At 32.8% G+C, this 22061-nt stretch overlaps 1 protein-coding gene across 1 annotated transcript; it reads right to left on the bottom strand.

Annotated features, from left to right (window-relative positions):
• Positions 1–315: 315 nt before the first annotated feature.
• Positions 316–12712, bottom strand: LOC127737723 (hatching enzyme 1.2-like). Its single transcript, XM_052248584.1, has 12 exons — positions 12606–12712; positions 12167–12185; positions 11087–11119; positions 10634–10668; positions 10162–10246; positions 7265–7403; positions 6808–6983; positions 6009–6233; positions 5517–5549; positions 4432–4584; positions 3921–4165; positions 316–594 (listed from the first exon to the last, which is right to left on the bottom strand). The coding sequence occupies exons 1-12, from the start codon at positions 12675–12677 to the stop codon at positions 508–510; spliced, it is 1302 nt and encodes a 433-aa protein (XP_052104544.1). The 5' UTR covers positions 12678–12712; the 3' UTR covers positions 316–507.
• Positions 12713–22061: the final 9349 nt, after the last annotated feature.

Genomic DNA, 22061 nt, shown 5'->3' with positions numbered 1-22061 from the left:
TTTGTCCTTGACCTCATCATCATGTTTTATTGGACTCAATGTTAGGTTTCTGTAGTATCAACTATATTTGGTAAATGGAATGATTGTAAGGTGTACAGGTCTGTATGGCATGATTCATTTGACCTTGACCTCATTTTCATGGTTCACTGGTCAATGTTAAGTTTGCATGGTTTGGTTTGTTTCTTTGATAATACAAGCAAAAGGTCAACTATATTTGGTGTGTGGAATGATTTAAGGTGTACATGTCTGTCTGCAACGGTTTATCTGACCTTGACCTTATTGTCATCGATCAATGATAATGTTAAGTTCATGTAATACTTGTAGTAAAACCTTTAATTTTAAGACTGTCATTAAATTAATCAAGGTTAGTAAACAGGTGACACATTTCAGAGTGTGCGCTTTTGTTCAAATATTGATAAACAACCACAAAACATGTCCATGTAAATATGTTTCATAACATAAATTATAAAACAAACTAAGTTTTGACACATAAATATTAACATAATATTAAACACAGTGACCATGGTAAACTTTTAAATCGTCAATGGCCATCATACTTCTATCTCCACTGCCAATATCTGCCTCAAATACAAGCTAAAATGGAAATGTGCAAATTTAATTTTTTAAAAAAATTATATATATATATACAAGTCTAACTTGAAAACAACGTTCAAACCTATGATTGCGTTGGATAAAAAACCGAAATTTTTATACGTGTTCATGCAAAACTAAGTTGTTGGTAGAGTGGTCTAAATACAGCACAAACAACATTTTCCAAAAGACCAAAATAGTGAAAAAGTATATTTTAACAAAACGTATTTGACTAACAAGTCGAACAACGGATGTTCTTAAACCCTGCTGACTGCCATGGCGATTGCCAAATAAACGGATCACCAGATGTAACAAAATGGATCTTAATTATTAATATAATACCAAACAGAAAACAATAAACTTGCGGAAAAGATGGTATACCGCAAACATGAGGTGCAAAAATTGGTACACCATATCCGGATTTCGACAATTAATATCTCTTCAGTGATGTTAGGAATCGAAACGGTATTTGGAAGGCCATATACTTTACCTCAATTTAGGATAGACTCTTGAATTTTGAAGAGTCGAAATAGGATGAACGGATTAAATAAACCCGAAGGCAAATATAATACAAGCCCAAACGAAAAAATATAAACAAGTCTAAACAGTGTTCAAACCTATGATTGTGTTGGGTAAAAACCGCAATTTTTATACGTGTGCATGCAAAACAAATTTCTTGGTAGAGGGGTCTAAAAATGGCACAAACAACATTTTCCAAAAGACCAAAAAAGTGATATAATTCTGAAAATTAAACCCAACGGTGTTAGAATTAGATTTTTATGCTGACAAATGTTTGTCCCTCAACGGGATTTGAACTCACACCTTTATATATATATAATGTCTTAAAATAGCAACATTCAACATTCAATCTATTTAGGCGTGGACCAGCTTGTGAAAATAAACTGATACAGTTACTAAATTAAAATTATAATATAAATGTCTAAGAATATAACTTACACACGCTAATTGATAAATTGAAAAGTTCTATTAGATTTTAAATAGAAATACGCAATATTTCGCTAGACAAACTAGCTTCATCAGCGTGTGCATCTATCAAGGTGATATCGGATACATGACAAAAATATTTTTTAGCTTAAACAACACGCAGTTGGAATAAAAGTTTAACATATTTATTGATGTATAAATTGTACGAATTTCAAGATTATTGTTTTGATTTATTTTTTAATCTTCTCTCGTCTCTCTCATTGAGTCCATCAGGTTCAAGAGTCCGTAACTGGTGCATCCAAACTCTCTCTCTCTCTCTCTCTCTTAAGTCTCCCTTGGTTTTTCTCAATGATTTGAAATGTGACGTTTTCAAAATCATGCCCTTCTCTTAAAAGATGTCTTGTGATTGGGCAGTTTCTTTCTTTTGTATAAAATGACCGATGGTTATTCAGTCGGATATTGAATGGTGTTTCTGTTTCACAAACATATTGCACCTTGCAAGTTCCACACGTTAGAATATAAATACAATTTTGCCTTTTGCAATTGGATGTTATAAATATGTTGTATTTATTTGTTGTGACTGTGCTGACGAATTGGGTTTCGATGTTGGCGACTTTGCAGCACTTACAGTTGCCTCTTCCACATGATTTATAACCTCCTATTTTCGATGTCTCTTGTTTAGATACTTTAGATGTAGCTAGAATATCTTTGAGGTTTTTGGGTCTGCGGTAAGCCATGACGGGAGGTGATGGAAAAAACTCTTTTAAGAAAGAATCATTTTCAATAAGACCCCAGTGTTTGTGGACAATAGATGAAAGATTTGTCAAGTCAGGATGAAAGCTGACAACAAACGGAATTTTATTTGTTTGGGCCGTCTTTTCTTTGTATTCAAGTAGGTTTGTTCGGTCTTTTTCTTTTGCTTTGTCGAAAGCTTCTGAAATGTTTTTGTTCTTATAACCTCTTGATTTAAGTTGCTGTCTGAGTTGTCCCAAACGGTGGTTTAATTTTGATTCCGATGAGCAAATCCGCTTTAACCTGATAGCTTGACTATACGGAATGCTTCGGGAACAGTGTTTTGGGTGACAACTCTTCGGAGAGAGAAATTGGTGTTTGTCAGTTTTCCTTGTGTGAAGGTCGGTTGTCATGACTCCGTTTTCTAAATTTATGGTGGTGTCGAGAAACGCAATTTTCTCATTTGAAACTTCAGATGTGAACTTTATAGATTGATGAAAGTTATTACAAAGATCTAGAAAATCTTGTAGATGTTCTACGGTTTCATTATATTTGATGTCGATGTCATCAATATAACGGAGCCAAGACAGGGTTTGTATGGCACACTCGAAAGGATCGATGCGTTCTTTGAGATTCCCTATGAAAAGAAGGTGTCATTTTGGTTCCCATACTGGTACCGTCAATCTGCAAGTAGTGCTGGTTTTTGAATACAAAATTGTTGTTTTTGAGCACTAGTTTCAGCAACTGAACCAGACAGTCGGTTGGGTGATGTTAATCCTTACGATTATTCCATTTCTTTTCACAAGCGGCTTCTCCTTCATTCTTCGGAATATTAGTGTATGAAGAACACACATCCATCGATACCAAAATTGTGTTGTTTGGTAAGGGATTTTATGAATCAATTTTCTTCAAATAATCTGCTGTATCTTGAATGTAGCATGGCATTGTTCTAACATGTGGTCTAAGATGCTAATCAACGAATTCAGATATTTTTTCGGTTGGGTGGCCATTGGCAGATACTATCGGTCTTCCCGGAATTCCTTCTTTATGAAGTTTTCGGAGCAAGCAAAAACGACCGGCTGTACAGGTTTCATCAGGGCGTAGATAGATTATATATATATATATAAATGTAATATCTAATTAAAATATTAATCTGTGATTTGGCTATACTCAAACTTCGACGAGTAAGCGAGTTAAAATAGATCAGAAGAAAATTGTAGAAATGGCAAATTTAGATTTATTCCACTTTTAAATGTAAAGAGAAAATTTATGGGACCTAATTTCATCAAACTTTTTTGTATCGTAAAAGACTTAACAGACATAACCATGACAAAACCCTTTACCGTATAGTCAGCTATAAAAGGCCACGACATGATAAAATGTTAACATTTCCACTTAACGCAATGCTTCTCTCACCATTTAATGTGTTTATATCATTTTTACGTTTAAAGTACTATGTTGAAAGTGAGGAGATATATTGGTTATTCAAAAATAACATAAACAAGTTTATCAAATTTGGCAAATTTTCAAAATAAAAATGTTTTTAATAAAAATGTTCGTTTTTACTTGAGAAAAATATTACGCACGCAAATGTATGAGTAAAATTCCTACCTATTTGAAGAACTGTACAAACGTCAAAACTGACGACTCACCTTCCAAGATAAAGGTACATTCATATTGATTCTTTGTGTCATCCAGCCATTTGTCTGGCTTCCACTCCATTGCTTAATAGTGTGGTGAATTCTGGGAGCTTCTGCGCGAATCAAAAAAGTTTTCACCTGGCTACCATGAACAAAATAACTGAATTCAATACAGTTTACACCGGACGGTAGTGTTGTAGTTTGAATCCTTGTTTTCTTGTTATGGTGATGGCGAGCATCGGCCAAAAGGTAGTGTCCTGTCCAAAAAATATAGAATTAAAAATATCTTATGTCAAATCGAGTACACTTTTTACATGCTTATCTAAAAGAGGGTAACTCATGTACAAATGTAAATAAAACCCGAGCAAAAAGGTATACAAAAGAGAGTCAATGCCCTGCTATATTCTTATCAAAGTTAACCGCGATTTACCTTGTGAACATTTTTAAGTTCTCAACAGCTGGTCAAAATGTGAAAATTTATATTGAAAATTGTAAACAAGATAAGCTTATCGTTTGATCCTACCTGCGCCGTTTGTATGGTCAGCCAAAGGACCAGATCCACTGACTCCAGATGGACCAGTTTTCAATGTCCAGTCGAATTGGTCATCATGTAACTGTTCGAGATTACATTTACCACTTGTAATACCATGTTCAAAGTCACATTCAACGAGATGAGCTGTAACGCAAATCAACAACTATTAACATATATAGAAAGGAAAAAACGAGACTGAAAACAGTAACCAGATAACTAAATAAGCATGTGGATAATATTTTACCATTCTATTGCTGTGTAATGTTTTTATACTCAAAGTAATAAAAGTGTTAAATTATTTTCTTACAAACACTGTTTTGATTTTATGAAGTGCTAGCTATTAAAAAATACATCTGGCGTTGGAACCAAAAGTGTTCATGTAGAACTGAGATAGCATAAGTTAAGCTCATCTGTAGAAATCTGTTTCAATAGTTTTACTATATTTTAAATTATAGTACTGACCAGTTGCAAAAAAAAAATAGTATATATCAGTGTAAGACCGGCTGCGACCCGAATTTACTAGATGTTTTCACTGCAAAAAAAGCAAAAAACCTGCAGCAGCAGTATTTTCACGAAAAATGATTGATGCTTATAATGAAACAACCGTCTCAGATATGATAATGTTAAATGTATAAATCACATACGACCCTATTCAGCTTAATCGTATTTTCAGTTCTTCTAGTTTCAGAATTTAATATTATATCACTAGTGCCAATTATTTAACTGGAGCTGATGGACCATTCGTGGTGTTATATGTGTTGGCTATTAAGTATGGTTACTGTAAGTTTACAAATTATAGTGAGGTTTTTATTAATGCGAAGCGAATAATAAATGTACGCAATAATTTCTAAATTTACAGTATTCCACTAGGTTTTTTCTGTGCTGTCTTTCAGTGGACTGTTTGTCATTGACATTTTTTCTTTGACTGTGATCTTGTCTCGCCTTTTTATGAAAGTGTTCAAGTCGCCAAATAATCACTGGCAATTATTACCAAGTAGATACAAAAAAAATAAAATAGACATTCGTTGATGTATGAACGTATACAAATAAATAAATGCATTAAATGTTTGCCTTACTTGGTTCTACTGGAGTAGCAATATGAGTAAGATCTGAAACAGAATAATAAATGTTAATGAAATAACTCTATATCGTTTGGTGATTTTGGTTATAATAATAATTCCAATTGTTGCAAGTACGAGAACTCTTCCTTTTTTTTTGTATTACGGAAAAAAAACTCATCAAATATACCAGGTTTATGATTTTGTAGGCTATACCTGTGTTTCGCCTACAAACGACTCATCAGTGACGCTCGAATAAAAAAATTAAAAAGGTCAAATAAAGTACGAAGTTGAAGAGCATTGATAACCTAACATTCCGAAAGGTTTTGCCAACTACAGCTAAGGTAATATATTCCTGAGGTAGAAAATACTTAGTATTTCGAACATTTATGGTATCATATCGCAGTTCTGGATAGTACTCAGTGGTCGTTATAGTTCACTGAAATTCCGTTCTTTATACAATAATGGATAGGCTAGTGACCTATATATATATATTAAATACATGTTTACCTTGACCACAATTGTAAAGTTTTTGTATTTTGTCTACATCTTCTCTTGAAAGAGCTAACCTCTGACCCATAATTGCACCTGGTGAATGTTTTGGTATGATTGTTGGTTTTGATTTGTCGATAGCGAATGAGTATGGTCCGTAGTGCATGATAGATCCAAAATCGTACGGTTCACCAAAAGTTGTCATATCATGTGTTGTGTGGATTTTGAAGTCTTTATGTTGTGCTGAAAATATAAACATTATTTTCTTATTTTATATATTAAACAATGATTATCATTCTTAAAAGCCCCCTTAGCCTACATTTATGAAACTTCTACATGTGTAAGCAAACATCAGAAAAAAAAATCATATATGTTAATTATTATTATTATTATTATTATTATTACAATCATACGAAAGTACGAAAGCCAATTAGGGTCACAAAAAAAAAAATATTTATCTCGTAATTACGAGAAAACTATCGCGTAATTACGAGATAATTATCGCGTAATTACGAGAAAACTATCGCGTAGTTACGAGATAATCATTTTTTTACTCGTAATTACGAGATAATCATTTTTTAATTCGTAATAACGAGATAATTATCGCGTCATTACGAGATAATTATCGCGTAATAACGAGAAAACTATCTCGTAATTACGAGATAATCATTTTTTTTATCAATCTCACACAAAGTGGCTGTGATGTTAGAAAACCAATAAATTAAAGCAATATTAACATAGAAGCATCATTGTAAAACATGATGTTTACTTTGTCATTTTAATGTTACGATGCCAGACAATATATTCAGATAATTACCTGATACAACATTACTTAAATTGATTGTTACATATTTATCTCTGTCATATCGGTTTTGTTCATGCCAGAATCCTAGAACATGTAAAAATTCGTGCATAGCAGTTCCTTGCCTTTCACACCCATGTCCTAAAGATACCAGACCTCTGCCAGTGTGATGACCGACCGGAGAGTGACACCTAAAATATACGAATTTGAATAACAAATTATCTTTACAAATTAAAAGTAGTCATTAACATTAAAGAATTTTCATGCGAATGCAAATCAGCCTGGTGATTTGTAGAGATTGAGAAAATGATACCTGCTTTCATGTCGTATTCCGTGAATAGTTACGGTTCAAATAATAACAAAATGAACGGCTACTCTTAACATTCCAATATCATGTCTAATGACGTTTTAAAATACTACTTTCATGAGGTATTTTCTATTTTCTGAAATGGATTGATGTGCTATCACTCACCCAGTCTGTGGTAAAATATATATGTAATCGTGGTGATGACTTGTTTTGGGCACAAATTTTACACATGTTTTTCCATGTACTTTTGTATCTTCTTCAATTTCCTTCATGGCTTGTAAGTATGTGTTTCTTACTGATGATGCTATACAAATAAAGAGAGAAATATTCGCCATACTAATTGATGCCATTTAATACAATGTTAAACGTATATATGCAAAAACACATTAAGAACCAACTATTTTTAGCGTGCTTTTGAAAAATGTAAGCCTTATTACGTTCGTCCGGCTACTCACAAAGATAAACTTACATGTTGTTGTCGGCAACATGTTGAGATGAAAAGTCTGTTTAAGTCATGCAAGCAATATCGAAAGAAAATTGTTCGTTTTCTGTTTATGGCTCCTTACATGAACTTGTTGATGCAACATTATGTCCCCGATCTGCCAATACCCACCAACATAAAATGTCTAGTTTAAATCGGGAATGTACGGAGTGTGGTGTTGACAAACTTGACTTTTTACCAGAGGAATTGGACAAAAAAGGAGCGGTCGAGGCCTCATGGGAACGGTATGAATATCAAAATGTAAAAATAAAAGGAGACAAAGTTGTTAGAAAGCTTGTTCTTGTAAAGAAAAGCTCTTAGTCATGTGGCATGTTTGATTATATGAAACTATTACTTGCGAATTTTTATTCCCACTAATTTAGAGCTTACTGGCAGTCAAAACAAATGAAAACTTTGATTAACAATTTACTAGTCACGCATTGTGTTGCAATCCATGATTTCTCCGAAAACTATAAATGCACAGAACAGTGTGAAATCCAGTCTTTTCCAAAAACAAGAAGTTTCTATTCATGTGGCAATTTTACATAGACACGCGATTTTGGATTACATGACGGAATAGATAGTAATGAAAATTACCCAAACATTATTACAGAACATTTTCTTGTAATCAGTCCGGACCAGAAGCATGATCACCATTTTACACATGAGGTTCAGAAGTTAATTCGTGATTACTTAATATCGATATCATGCGATGTGTCTGTCATGCACGTGTTTACCGACGGGTGTAGTGCCCAGTATAAAAGTCGTCACTGCATAGGAGATATCAATTATGGATGTTCCGATTTAGGATATGACAAAATTGTTAGGAATTTTTTTGAAACTTCACATGCTCGTGGACCTCAAGATGCAGCCGGTGGTTTTATCAAAAAGCAAGCCGACTTGTCTATCATCCGTGGGCAGCGTGTGATACAAAGTGCACGAGATTTATATGACTTTGCATCAGAAAATCTTTGCAAAACTGCTGAGGATTCGAAATGTTCACGTAGGATTTTTCGATACATAGATACGATTAATCGAAACCGTGATCGATATTTCAAACCCGTAAAAGAGAACAGAAAAATTCACCAGGTATGTTCTTCGAAATCAGCAACAGTAGAAATTAGAAAGCTGTCCTGCTACACGTGTGAAAATTGGTTAAACACAGATTACAACGATTGCTTGAATGTTGATCAAATTGGTAACTTCTCAATTTTAAAAATGATTAAAGAAAACGCTGATCAGGAATCAGAAGATGAAGAAATCGCGGATGAAATTGAACAACTCTACGACCTTATTTCTATCGGCACAGTTTTTGCTGTTAAAGCAGACGATGTTAATCAGCCTTATTATTTAGGAAAAGCCAACAAACAGACGACTGTTCTACGCAAACAGTCAACGGACAAATGGGGGATTGCCTATCTACCCGGAACAAAAGTAATGCATGGATATTATTTTGGCATGGTAAACGACAATCCACTTGAACAAAAACTCATAAAACGTATTCCCGCTATAGTTCCTGCGCTTTCTGTAGTGTATATATGTTGGCGGAACTTGAACTTGGTGACTATGGAACAATTCATATTGACAATTCCCTCCACAGAAGTATACTGCGCTGCCTTGATGAGTGAACAGTCAAATAAAAGTTTAAAAAATGAGACAATAAAGTTTGAAATACTTTAAATATATCTGTATTTATTTAGTTAAGGTCCAATTTCACTTCTTTGTGACTATGATTAAAAATGTATTCATGCTCCGAATTAAGCCGTGTATTAAACATTTTAACGTTTGTGGACTCAGCATTGTGCACGCCGTCACGTTGTCGATACTCCCGAGCTGACGAAAGGTCTCTAGTATATGTCTCATTTGTAAACACAATAGCATTATAAATAGCATAAATACGCTTATGTGTATAATTTGTCGATACCCCGAGCCGGTAGAATAGGCCGCATTTGTACACACTATATCATTGTAATTATCATAGACACGCTTATGTTTATACGTTGTCGATAACCCCGAACCGACGAAAGGTCTCTAGAATAGGCCTCATTTGTACACATTATATCATTGTAAATAACATAGATACGCTTATGTTTATAAGTTGTCGATACCCCGAGCCGACGAAAGGTTTCTTGTATATGCCTCATTTAGCATAGATAGGGTTAGATAGGCATTATCGTCTAATTGTAATACACAATTCCTGCTCTTGGATACAACACCCATTTCTAGAACAACTCTGATCTGGCTAACTCGTGACCAAATCTCGTCAGTATTCAAAAATATTTTCATCATTTAGGGAATTTGGTGATTAATGCAGATATTGTTTAGTTTGATTTACAAGTATTCATAACTTTTCCTACTAGATGCGATTTATAGCTTGACATATAGCATTCATAAACACTTGTTTATTGTTGATGACCGTATTATAGATGTCTGTTAATATTTTGTGTTGTTTGGTTACTGTCTCCTTTTATTCATACACACAATCACGCACCAATGTCCTTAAACTGTACCTTTTGGGCACCTTTACACTTCACACCAGTTTTAAGATGTAAAAATAGACTAAAACAAACCAGCAACTTACAATAGTGTGAGTCAATTTGGTATGGAACAATACCATTAGGCCATGTAGCACTTCGGTAATAATGAGTATTTACTGCATTTCTAGTCTGAAAACGTCAAACAGTAGCATAATTACGAATTGTGAAAAAAAATGAACAGTTAAAGATAGTTTTTTGAAACATTGGTACTTTTTTATTCGTGTTTGTCAATAAAAAAAATAACCTCTAATAAACACACGGAATAGCGAAGTGGGTAAGTCAAAATTCTGCATCGTTACATTTGTTAAATCAATTTAATTTAAAAAGAAATTAATCTATGAACACATATATTTGTACCCTAACTATATGGAATGATGATTTTTCCGGTGATTAAACAATAATGTTAAATTAATTTCTCTCCTGTTAAATATACATTGTCTCATTGACGTTTTTTTTCAACTGTCTCATTCCTGGAGGTAAAAGATAAAGAATTCCTTTAACATTTGAGTAACAAACCTCTCCATCTAGTTCTATATCACCTTCAAAGAAACCTAAAATATAAAATAAAGGCAGATTGTAAATGTATTACTAAATGATGTAATTCTAATAGTAACTATATTTTAGCTTGCCTTTTTTTTTTACAAAAATATAGTATATGAAATAAAAGTAATTTCAAGATTCCTTATTTTTAGATTTCAGAAGTATGTGTTGAATTTTGCATTGCTATCCTAATATAGCTTTTTAAGATGGATTTTGCTCATTGTTGAAGGCCGTACGGTGGTCTATAGTTGTTAAATTGTATGTCATTTAGTCTCTGGTGGAGAGTTGTCTCATTGGCAATTATACCACATTTTCTTTATATTTACTTTCAGCATGGCAAATCGTACAAAACCAGGTATAGTACTGAATTAGTCAGTGTTTTATTGGTCTTTTGCTAGTTTTAGAACTTAAACCGTACATTAACATTACCTTCAGTTTCTTCTGGATTGTCTACAGGGCTTTCTGGAAAAAAGATAACAATGAATTGTTGAATGAAATACATGTATGCCAAAATGAAAAAAAATATATACAATACTGTGGTAATTACGAAAATCTAAGAGACTTAAGTTGTGTAAACAATCAAAACATATATTTTATATTTCTAGAATGCTTATCAATTAAAAGTAAATAATCATTTTGGGACATGGTACGGGGCGCCGAATGGGACTTGAACTTTTTGTAATCAAAATCAATTTTGTGTACACAAAATTCAATTCTGTCATATCAAAATCATTTTTGTCTTACAAAACTATGTGATAGAGACTTGTTTTATGAGAACTTCAATTTTGTAATGACAACATTTTTTTTTGTAGACAAAATTCATTTTTGTCATGACAAAATAGGTATGCAAATATAAACTTATTTGCATACAAAATTGACTTTTGTTACCTGATATGGAAATTAAAACACAAAAGTCAATTTTGTGAGACAAAATTGAATTTGTGCGCAATTAACATGTTGATTAAATTAGCATCCTGTGATTTTTTTTATGACTTTTGTGACACAAAATTGACTTTTGTTAAATATTCACTTCTGTTTAACAAAACTGAATTTTGTCTACACAAAAATAAACACAAAATTGAATTTTGTGACATAATCTCAGTTTTGTATGCAAATTAGTTCACAGAATCCAAACTGAACTAATTTGCATACAAAATTGACTTTTGTCGCCCAATTTTTAAATTAGGTAACAAAAGTAGAGTCTATGATACAAAAATAAATTTTGTCATGACAAAAGTAACTTTTGTCCACTGAAAGATAATTTTGTATGACAAAATTTAAATTTGTAGTATGCTACAAATTTTGTTAAACTGAACTGATTTTTGTTGAACAAATTTCACTTTCGTCCGTACAAAATTGAATTTCGAGTACAAAACCACAAGAGTCCCGTTCGGCGCCCCGTACATGGTCTCACTTTTCGAAATTCCAAGGAAAAGATATTTTACAAATCAGTACGAGTGTATCTATATTGTTTTTTTCTCCGTGTTAAAAGAGTAAAAACTACGTTACCAAGAAGTTCCACTTGGACCTGAAATACGAACAAACAATAATTACAGTGAATGTTTTATATAAGCATAATTAGGAATCTGATATTCAATTATACACCATGAGTATTGTTCAATTTGGGGTCAGATATAATCTTTTGTTTTATATATTTATGTATTCTGTTCTCTAACCCTATCTTAAACATGTCTTTTTATCAAGTCTGTAGATTCTTTGACTATTCCGCATTTTCTTTGTGTCTTTTCATTAGTATTTTCGAATTACCTAACTTTTACAACCGTTTTACGAACATTTTCCCACGCGTTATCTTAGTGCCTGAAAATGTGAAGCATTTATTCAGTCAAGTTAAAAATAAATGTCCCGTCTTTGTATAATCTTTTTTTATTTCACAACGCAAAAGACCAAAACAGTGAAAAAGAACGTTATTTGAAAATATCTAAAATACCTCTGGTAGTGGTGTGGCCTTAAGTAGACCCAATAGGGTCAGTCCAAGAGCAACGGAAATTATTGACTTCATCTCGATAGTCTCTTTCGTGAAGTGAGATTGTTGAAAGTTCAGTGTGTCTTATCAAAGAAACATATGGCTTTTCCCTTGGTCGGGGTTACTATTTATACTATTTATAGATAAAAGTATCATTCATTCGTGAAATATGAATGTCTATAGAACTAAGGTGTATAAATCCGGATTCCTTTGATTCATAGACGTCAATATGTTATCAGTATGGTTGTTGTTGGTATTTATGTCATGGCTTCCTCCTAGATAGTACAGTGCATGACCTTTTATTCGTTTATATATGTTGTATTTCAATAACAAGGGCAAATTGAGAGTACTGAACACCACAGTGCATGACCTCTGATTTGTTTTATGTTATATTTCAATAATAAGTATAGTATTTGACAAAACAACGAAAATAACATGTTTTCGCTAGATACCATTTTCAAATCCTTTTTCTCACCTCGTTGATTTAAGTATGAAAATTTTAAGATAGATTAAGGGTAACCCTTTTTGAAGGTCAAGATTTTTTATGCTTCTAATATTAACAATGTTGGACTTAGCCGCATTCCTTTGTGAAATTTTGGTAACTAAAATGCTTACAAGATTTCCAATGATTTGCAAAGAACGTAAAATGTAGAAATATTGCCAGACGGATATTGATATCAAGACACGTCAATATAAAAATGACAAAATATGAAAAATAAATGTAAGCAAAGAATGGTTCAACTGCTATGAAATATTCAAATCGTTTGATTTTTAATTAAATCAGAGAAGTTAATCTTTCGTTTGAAGCAGAGAATTATCAGTGTACGAATAACTGAGGAATAATTATAAAATTAAAAAAATGAATGAACCCGATCAAGGCTACCAATGGGTGTTCAACGCAGCGGAAAATTCCACAGCTAGCCCCTAAACAATAATGTATACATACTAGTTCAGAGAAATGAACGCTACATTAAAATCCGAAACATGGCTACTCTAGGGGGATCTAACCATACACGTGTGATCGTGTATATATAAATGTTGTTTGTGCTGTATTTAGACCCCTCTACCAAGAAATTTGTTTTGCATGCACACGTATAAAAATTGCGGTTTTTATATACAAGTCTAAATTGAAAACAACGTTCAAACCTATGATTGCGTTGGATAAAAACCGCTATTTTTATACGTGTGCATGCAAAACAAATTTCTCGGTAGAGGGGTCTTAAAACAGCACAAACAAAATTTTCCAAAAGACCAAAAAAGTGAAAAAGTATATTTTAACAAAACGCATTTGACTAGCAGGTCGAACAACTGATGTTCTTAAACCCTGCTGACTGCCTTTGGCGATTGCCAAATAAACGGATCACCAGATGTAATAAAATGGATCTTATAATAATTTATTACCAACTAGAAAACAATAAACTTGCGGAAAAGATGGTATACCGCAAACATGAGGTGCAAAAATTTGTACACCATATCCGGATTTCGACAATTAATGTCTCTTCAGTGATATTAGGAATCGAAACGGTATTTGGAAGGCCATATAATTTACCTCAATTTAGGATCGACTCTTGAATTTTGAAAGAGTCGAAATAGGATGAACGGATCATATAAACCCGAAGGCAAATATATTACAAGCCCAAACGAAAAAATATAAACAAGTCTAAATTGAAAACAACGTTCAAACCTATGATTGCGTTGGATAAAAACCGCAATTTATATATATATAGATATATATATATATATATATCCCATGTACCTGGGCACTCAGTAAGAGTTTTTGTAAGGGCTCTGGTATGCAGACAGCCGCAAACAATTTCATACATCTCAAACCATACTACCAGTTAAGGGGTGTTTTATGACGTCGCCAACCGGACGTAGTTATCTATATATATATTCTGCATATCCGAACGGACGCCTCTCATACTGAAAAGTTGTTGTAAGAACCCCTTTACATACATGGAGCCTCGCATACTGTACATTAATTAGTTATAAATGAACATAACAAATAATAAATTGTTGAGTCAGAAGCGTTTTTCTTGATTTACCTTCAACAGGAACGCTCAAACCCCAAAATTGGAAAACCAAAGATGTATAAATACTTGAATATTCTAGAGGTAATATGATCAAAAGGCACCCAAAAGGAATACTAGTAGTTACATCCACTCAAGGTAAACTTTACCAGGAGGCTGGAACCTGAATTTCATAACAATTTCTATATGTATACACGGAGAATTTAAGAATAATATGTTAAAAAAAATGTTAGTTCCGAATCACGGACTTCTCAGATGGAGATAACATTTTAAAAAGCATTATTATTAAGTCACAGGTTATCAATTGGTTATTGGTGGAATCCGCACATTCAAATCTTCACTCATTAGAGTGATTACAATACATGCTTCTATATGTAGTCACTTAATCTTTATTGCACCACATTTGTTTTTGCTGCTTTGTTCATGCCCATTTTGGCTTTTAAGTTCACAAACATTTTATATTTTTTTGGTTTTTCCGAACTTTGGATCTCGAGCAAATTCAATGAATATGTGTGGGTGTTTTGAAATCATATCATTATGGTTTTTTTTTGTGGCACAAATGATAGGTCGCAAGAGGGGGCAAATTATTGCAGTTGATTTTTTCCCAAATTTTTTTTCTTTGGTTGCGTTGTCGGTTTATTTTCGACTTATGAGTTTGAATGTCCCTTTGGTATCTTTCGCCTCTCTTTTGATGGGATGATGAAAAAAGGCGTTTTGGTTTGATTTAATGGACTTTGTAGAAAGAAGAATGGAGGTAATTTTATAGAGGAGGGTGCAGAAAATATCAATATTATACTGAAACTTTTAATTGGGAAAATTGTTGATGGCTAGTGCAGTTTTTCATGTTCAGCATTGGGTTGGAGTGCTCATACAGATGTTGAAATTAAACGGCTTCAAGAAATATTGATTATAGTATGTATTAAAATGCTGGTTTTCATATAGATTTATCTGCTTTTCACAAACAAAAGGATAAGATTATATCTTCCTCTACATACAAAACAATATGAAATCATAATGGATTGTTTTGTTATTGAAGGATTCAGGACTTATACTATTTGAGTACTATAGGATTCATTATAGAAACATGATAGTCCTTCAAGTGTTTATCCAGCATGTTGATGCAGAATAGCAGGTTTTCCAATTTTGAAATGCTTTCATACGGCTAATTATCAACCAGCGTCGGAAATATGTTCAATGTATATTTATTGTATCTCATCCAGCAGTGGTTGTTCAAATTCTACTGACATGACCAAAGTCTTTTTTGACAAAAAGAAATAATTCGACATTTCAAATCAGATAGTCAAAGGTATAATATACACTGACTTTTGATCAGCAATTGTATAACTGAACATCAAGTTAGGTGGTCAAGATCATATATAGAGGCTAACTTAAAAACTGGTATTTATACCGGCTGATCTTAAGGCAAACATTAACTGGATTGTTTTTAATCGTGCAAGTTAGAGCATAAATTTACACTTGTGTACTTTGGCTCCGATTATCCGTCCTCTTTGTAAACTCCCTTTTCAATGGTGTAGCACTGATCAGTTCGAAGGTATTCCTCAAGATTTATGACAATCTTTACAACGTATTTAAAGTCGTCAGGTAGGTAGATATAAGAAGGTGTGGTATGAGTGCCAATGAGACAACTCTCCATCCAAGTCAAAATTTATAAAAGTAAACCATTATAGGTCAAAGTATGGTCTTCAACACGGAGCCTTGAAACCTGCAGATATCTTTCCAGCGCAAGTTGAACCTCTCATTCAATCATTAAAGAAAACGGGTTTTCACTTAATATTTAAGTTTTGGAGTATGTTTTCGGATGCTGTTGAGATTATTCACATGAACAAAAAAAAATGAAAGAGAAGGTAAAAGGTCTTGTGTACAGCGCTAATATGTTACATTCTTTCTTCATTATAATTCTTTACTAATTATTCCAGTTGATTATATCTTTTTATCCGGCAATCAACCTTTCTACTTTACAAATACAGGTGTACAATTAGCACGAAGCGATCATGTGCAAGAATATGTCACATTTCCAAGCGAGATAACTCAATCTGTTTATATTGGACAGTAGATAATTAACGATAACTCTTAACTCCTTCCAATAGATGTCGTTGCATTTACTAATCTTGTTAATACAACAGAGACATGTCTCTGATTATAAATTAATTAGCGTCTTCACGGGAGTTATAAATTACGATACTTGAGTTAGTGGTCTTTAAAAGGACTATGATATTGAGATCAAAACCGCGTCGAGATTATAAATCAATGTGCGAAGGGGAAATTATTTTGAAAAATTAGGGAAAAAATCCATAATTTTTGTTAATTGATCTTGAATGACATTTTTTAACAAACAGTTATAAAACGTATCTCATGAGTTTTGATGTTCATGTATCTTAAAAAATACCATCTAGGAGGTTATATGACATCCTTGTTACCAAGAAATTTAATATTTTCATTTGTCCTTATGCAACAGAGCTGACGACGAAATTGGTACCGAACCGTAGCTTATTGCAGTTTAATCACCATTAGTAATGAAATTATATGACATAATATCAGCCGTGTTTTTATAAACATATTAATACTAGCAAATACAAGTTTGTCCAGCTTTCTGACAATATGCTATATATATTCATTCATTTCAGTACAATCATTCATTTATGCCTTGGACAAATAAGTTTGCTTTAAAATATAATGCTATATATATGTCTTTGAAGAAATAACTTACAAGCTAGATGTTTTTCATTTTTTAAATGTTTTATGTAAAAACGGCTTAACATATCTCAACCATCTTTAGTTAGGTAAGGCGTAAGCAGACAAAAGGTTCAATAAATCAAATTTAGACAATTGGTGAAAATTAAAGATATAAATTCTAAGACTAAATAATTGAAGAATAAGTCATTCAACAGTTAAAATATATTTTAATTGATATTGTTAAGTAGAGCTCTCTCTCTGATTGATAAGTGAAGATTTATCAATTGTAGTAACTAAAGACATCATCATGAAGTGAGTTAGGTCGCAAGCGCTTTTATAGTGGGTCTCTCTTTTTATGTGTGTTTAGGTGTAATTCTTATTTGAACGTTTTCTTTCATATTTCAACTTATTTTCACTTATCTAAAATTTTCTTAACTGCTATCAGTGCAATTTAATACTAACAGTATTTATATCTGATGTCCCTCTGTCCTTATTTTCAACAGTGCAAGAAAGGTAGAAAATTTGCCTGAATTAAGTCTCGGATAAAAATTCACCACAATAAGGGACGACATCAAAAGTTCAATGTAGGATAAACAAACTTAATTAACATAGTTTTTTCACTGACCCCCACCCCCTCTTAACTTAATTTTGGAAAAATTGATTGACCAATATGGATAAATGTAAAATCGATGGCAAATAAACAAAACTTGCAGCAATTTTTACCCCCCCCCCCCCCCCAACTATTTGAATTAAGCTTTTTATCCTACATTGATCTTTTGATGTCGTTTCTAAATCAAAGCTCATTTATGCGATTCATAGTTTGTCTTTAATAAATAAATCGCCTTTAAAAAAAGCAATTTACATTGTTCATGAACAATTGATTATAAAAACTTGGGAAACATTTTTCTTGTTTGAGATTTTTTTTCCACAAAGCAAGAAAGATCGAAAATTTAAATTAAAAAAAATCAGGGACACAAATTCGTCGGACAAAACTAAATTAATAAATATAAGTTAGTTTTTATGAGTCGTGGCATATGCACCAGACAAAAGGTGTTTTGAAATACAAGGAAACCCCAAAATATCAACGAAGAAGGGCTTCTTGTGCTGTGCATAAGATTAAAACTTGTCACCAGGTCTTCAGCAATCGGCTTTTTAATATTCATTTACAATGACAACACATTCATCATTATAACAGAAACCAACATTCAATGTGTTGTAAGCGTTACATTTTTTCACACAAGAACATTTTGAACAGTGTATTTCTAAAATGACCGAGAGACAACTTACATGTGTTTTGTATTGTACCATTAAGTAATTAAAAAAACATATATATAGAAAATGACAAATTAAAAGAAGAAATAAAAAAATAAAAGCAGCAAATTAAACTATCTATACATATATAGATAACACTAATCAATTTACTTCCATGGTCAAACTAAAGAGCGAGGAACACGATTCCCTAAAAAAGAGTGATTTGAAAGATTTTTTGCATTAGTTTTCGAGTTCTCAAATTTGTTTTAATAGTTCCACCACATTGATGTAATGTCATTACAGGATGATACTTCCACAACAAACCGTGCATACATTCATTACGTGTACATATGTCACCAATTAACACAAGTTGTATTGTATCAGATTCAATCTAATAAAACAAACAGTGGCATCCTGTTGAGCATATATAAGACATCGTAATTGGAGATAGGAAAGACAATCAAGCGACAGGGTGCCTGCTGATAATAAAATTCATTTGACAATATATCAATTTCGAACTTTTTTAATATACCACCTTTTCATTTTCTTTAAATATTATCGAAATACAAATGATGGAAAAATGTTTTACGGGTGAAAAAAAAATTTGGAAACAGCGAATCGTTTATTATTATTTAAATGTAAATGTATACTTTATCATTTATCATTAAATACGTTTCACCAAATATGAATAAAAAATATCTTTATAGTCTCTATTATATGAAATTATACGAACTATGAACTATCATGAACAAGAATCCTTATAGTAAAACTCCATTATGTCCTTTGAACAGATGAGTTATCCCGACGAATACAATTTAATATAATTAAATATAATTTTATTTTGTATTCGTTTCTATTTGAACAATAAAAAATAGCCGCAGTAAACACTTTGAATTTGAAATTATTATGTATTATTTCATTTATTTAAGAATAACCGAAATTTAACAGTATGATCTCGCTAATGTAAGTTGTTTTCGTATATTACATTTGTGTTGGTTATTTTTTTTCAAAGACAACTTTTCAAAACGCCGGAGACCTAAGAATTTCTTAATGTAAACGGACTTTTCTGACATCAAAATATAGCTTATTAACAGGAGTATTCAACAGTATGTGTTAATAGTATTTCCTCCGCATATTAAGTGTGCTTCAATTTTTTTAGTTACTGCTGTCTCGTTTCTTTTGAGGTAATTCATCGATATTTACTGATGTGAGTAAGGGAATTTAGATAATGAAATTTCAAAAAATCGGAGACCTAACAATGAGATGAGATAAATTGGATTTTTTAATACCACCAGAAAGGTAAATCTATGTAGAATTCGGTCGTATGTGTTAATAAGAATTCAGATGATCAATAAAAATAATATGAAGAATTAATGAAGGGTACCCATTTATTTTCCCATTACTTTCTATGTTAATCGAACATCATTAAAAACATTGCACCCCGGGTGTCGCTGATAAGGGTAATCGGCCATTAGTGTCCTTCATTCTTGGGTATGTAAACTATACGTTTATAGTCTCCTGTTTCTGTTGCAGGCGAAAGGTTTTGTCCAAATTACTGTTAACATCACAGTTTAATTTTGGGTACTCATCGTAGTCCGCGTTTAAGTCATATCGATTTTATTCAAAAACAAACTTATTTGTACTCGCTACGAAACATTTGTTGTTTCTGATTTAAATTAAAGCTCCTACACTTTATGAATATTGTATGTGTCACGCTCAAACTGCCGGTGCAAGTAAAAATGAATCGAATTCAGGTAAATTCGTAAATCGGCAAATCAGGTCATGTTTTTCTCTTGACTGTTAATGACGTCTTTACACTAAATCCATTGGATATTTGATGTGTACCGATTGATATTTTAGTCTTAGGTGCATGATTTTTTTATAAATTGTTATTTACTTTGAACTAGCTGTCAGTAACTTAAGAGTACTCTCAGATCTGTTCTTAGTTGGTGTCTTTTTTTGTTGTGGGGATGTATAAATACCCTGCCACGTCCGGTCTGTGTTTTTGTTAGATGTTTTCTGCTTTGTATCGATGTGATGAGTTAAGCCCTTTTCAACTTATTTTTATAGTTTGTTCTAATGTTGTACTGCTACACCACTGTCCCAGGTTAGGGGAGTGTTTTGCCCCAGCAAACTAGTTTAACCGCGCCACATTATGTATGTGCCTGTCCCAAGTCAGGAGCCTGTAATTCAGTGGTTGTCGTTTGTTGCTGCATATCATATTTGTTTTTCGTTTATTGTTTTATACATAAATCAGGTCGTTAGTTTTCTGGTTTGAATTGTTTTACAATTGTCATTTCGGGGCCTTTTATAGCTGCCTATGCGATATGGATTTTGCTCACTGTTGAAGGCCGTACGATTACCTATAGTTGTTAACTTCTATGTCATTTGGTCTCTGGTGGAGAGTTGTCTCAATTTCAAGGGTTCGGAATCGCTGCACTTACTAGTAAAAAATACTAGATGTGCCCTTTCTTCTTTCAGTACAAGTAACAGCGAGTACACTTATTTCGGTGCTTTGTGTCATTTTTTTATGTTGGTTGCTTTTGTGCCTTTTACCGTTCTTTTGGGGGTAGTCAATTGCAACTGATTTTTACAGTTTGTTCTTATGTTGTCCTGTTACACAACTGTCCCAGGTTAAGGAAGGTAAGGGCTGAGCGCTCACAAACATGTTAAATGCGCCACATTCTATATGTCCCAAGTCAGGAGCCTGTAGTTCAGTGCTTCAGTCGTTGGTTCAAGTCTGTCATATATGTTTTTCGTAAATTATTTTGTTATAAATTAGGCTGTTTGCTTTCTCGTTTGTTGAAGGCTGATTTTTATAGTTTGTTTTTAAATTGTGCCATTACACCACTGTCACTGGTTAGGGGAGGTTTGGCACCTTCAAACATGTTTAACCCCGCCACATTCTTTATGTGCCTGTCCCAAGTCAGGAGCCTATAGTTCAGTGGTTGTCATTGGTTTATGTCTGTCATATTTGTTTTTCGTAAATTGGATTGGTAACTGGACAAAACCACTGAAACAGAATAAGTATTATCAGAATTTTCAACTATTTGAGGTGTAAATTTAATGTAAAATCTTTCTGGAAACCCATTTGAAACTCGAAAAAGGATTTTTCACATGTAAGTTAGTCCAAAGGTGTTGGCCATCATGGCTGAAAAATATGTAACATCAAGGCCATACATACTCATATTCTTGGTAAAAAACAATTAATACATTATTTGCCTTCACTTGTAAACTTTTATTTCAATGGATCAAAATTCCAGTAGCATCTGCATGCGGAGTATATATATAGATTCTACCAGTGCATCGAGTGTGATACGACATTTATCCACTCGAGACAGTTAAATTTTCAAATTTAAAACAGGAGGCTTGCCGAGCGTTTTATATATTTAAAATTTAACTGTCGAGAGTGGATAAATATCGTATTACACGAGATTTGGTGGTG

The sequence above is a fragment of the Mytilus californianus genome, unplaced genomic scaffold, assembly GCF_021869535.1.
Source record: "Mytilus californianus isolate M0D057914Y unplaced genomic scaffold, xbMytCali1.0.p SCAF_4, whole genome shotgun sequence".
NCBI lineage: Eukaryota > Metazoa > Mollusca > Bivalvia > Mytilida > Mytilidae > Mytilus > Mytilus californianus.
The sequence above is the reverse complement of the archived record's forward strand: the minus strand, read 5'-3'. Positions and strand labels throughout refer to the sequence as shown.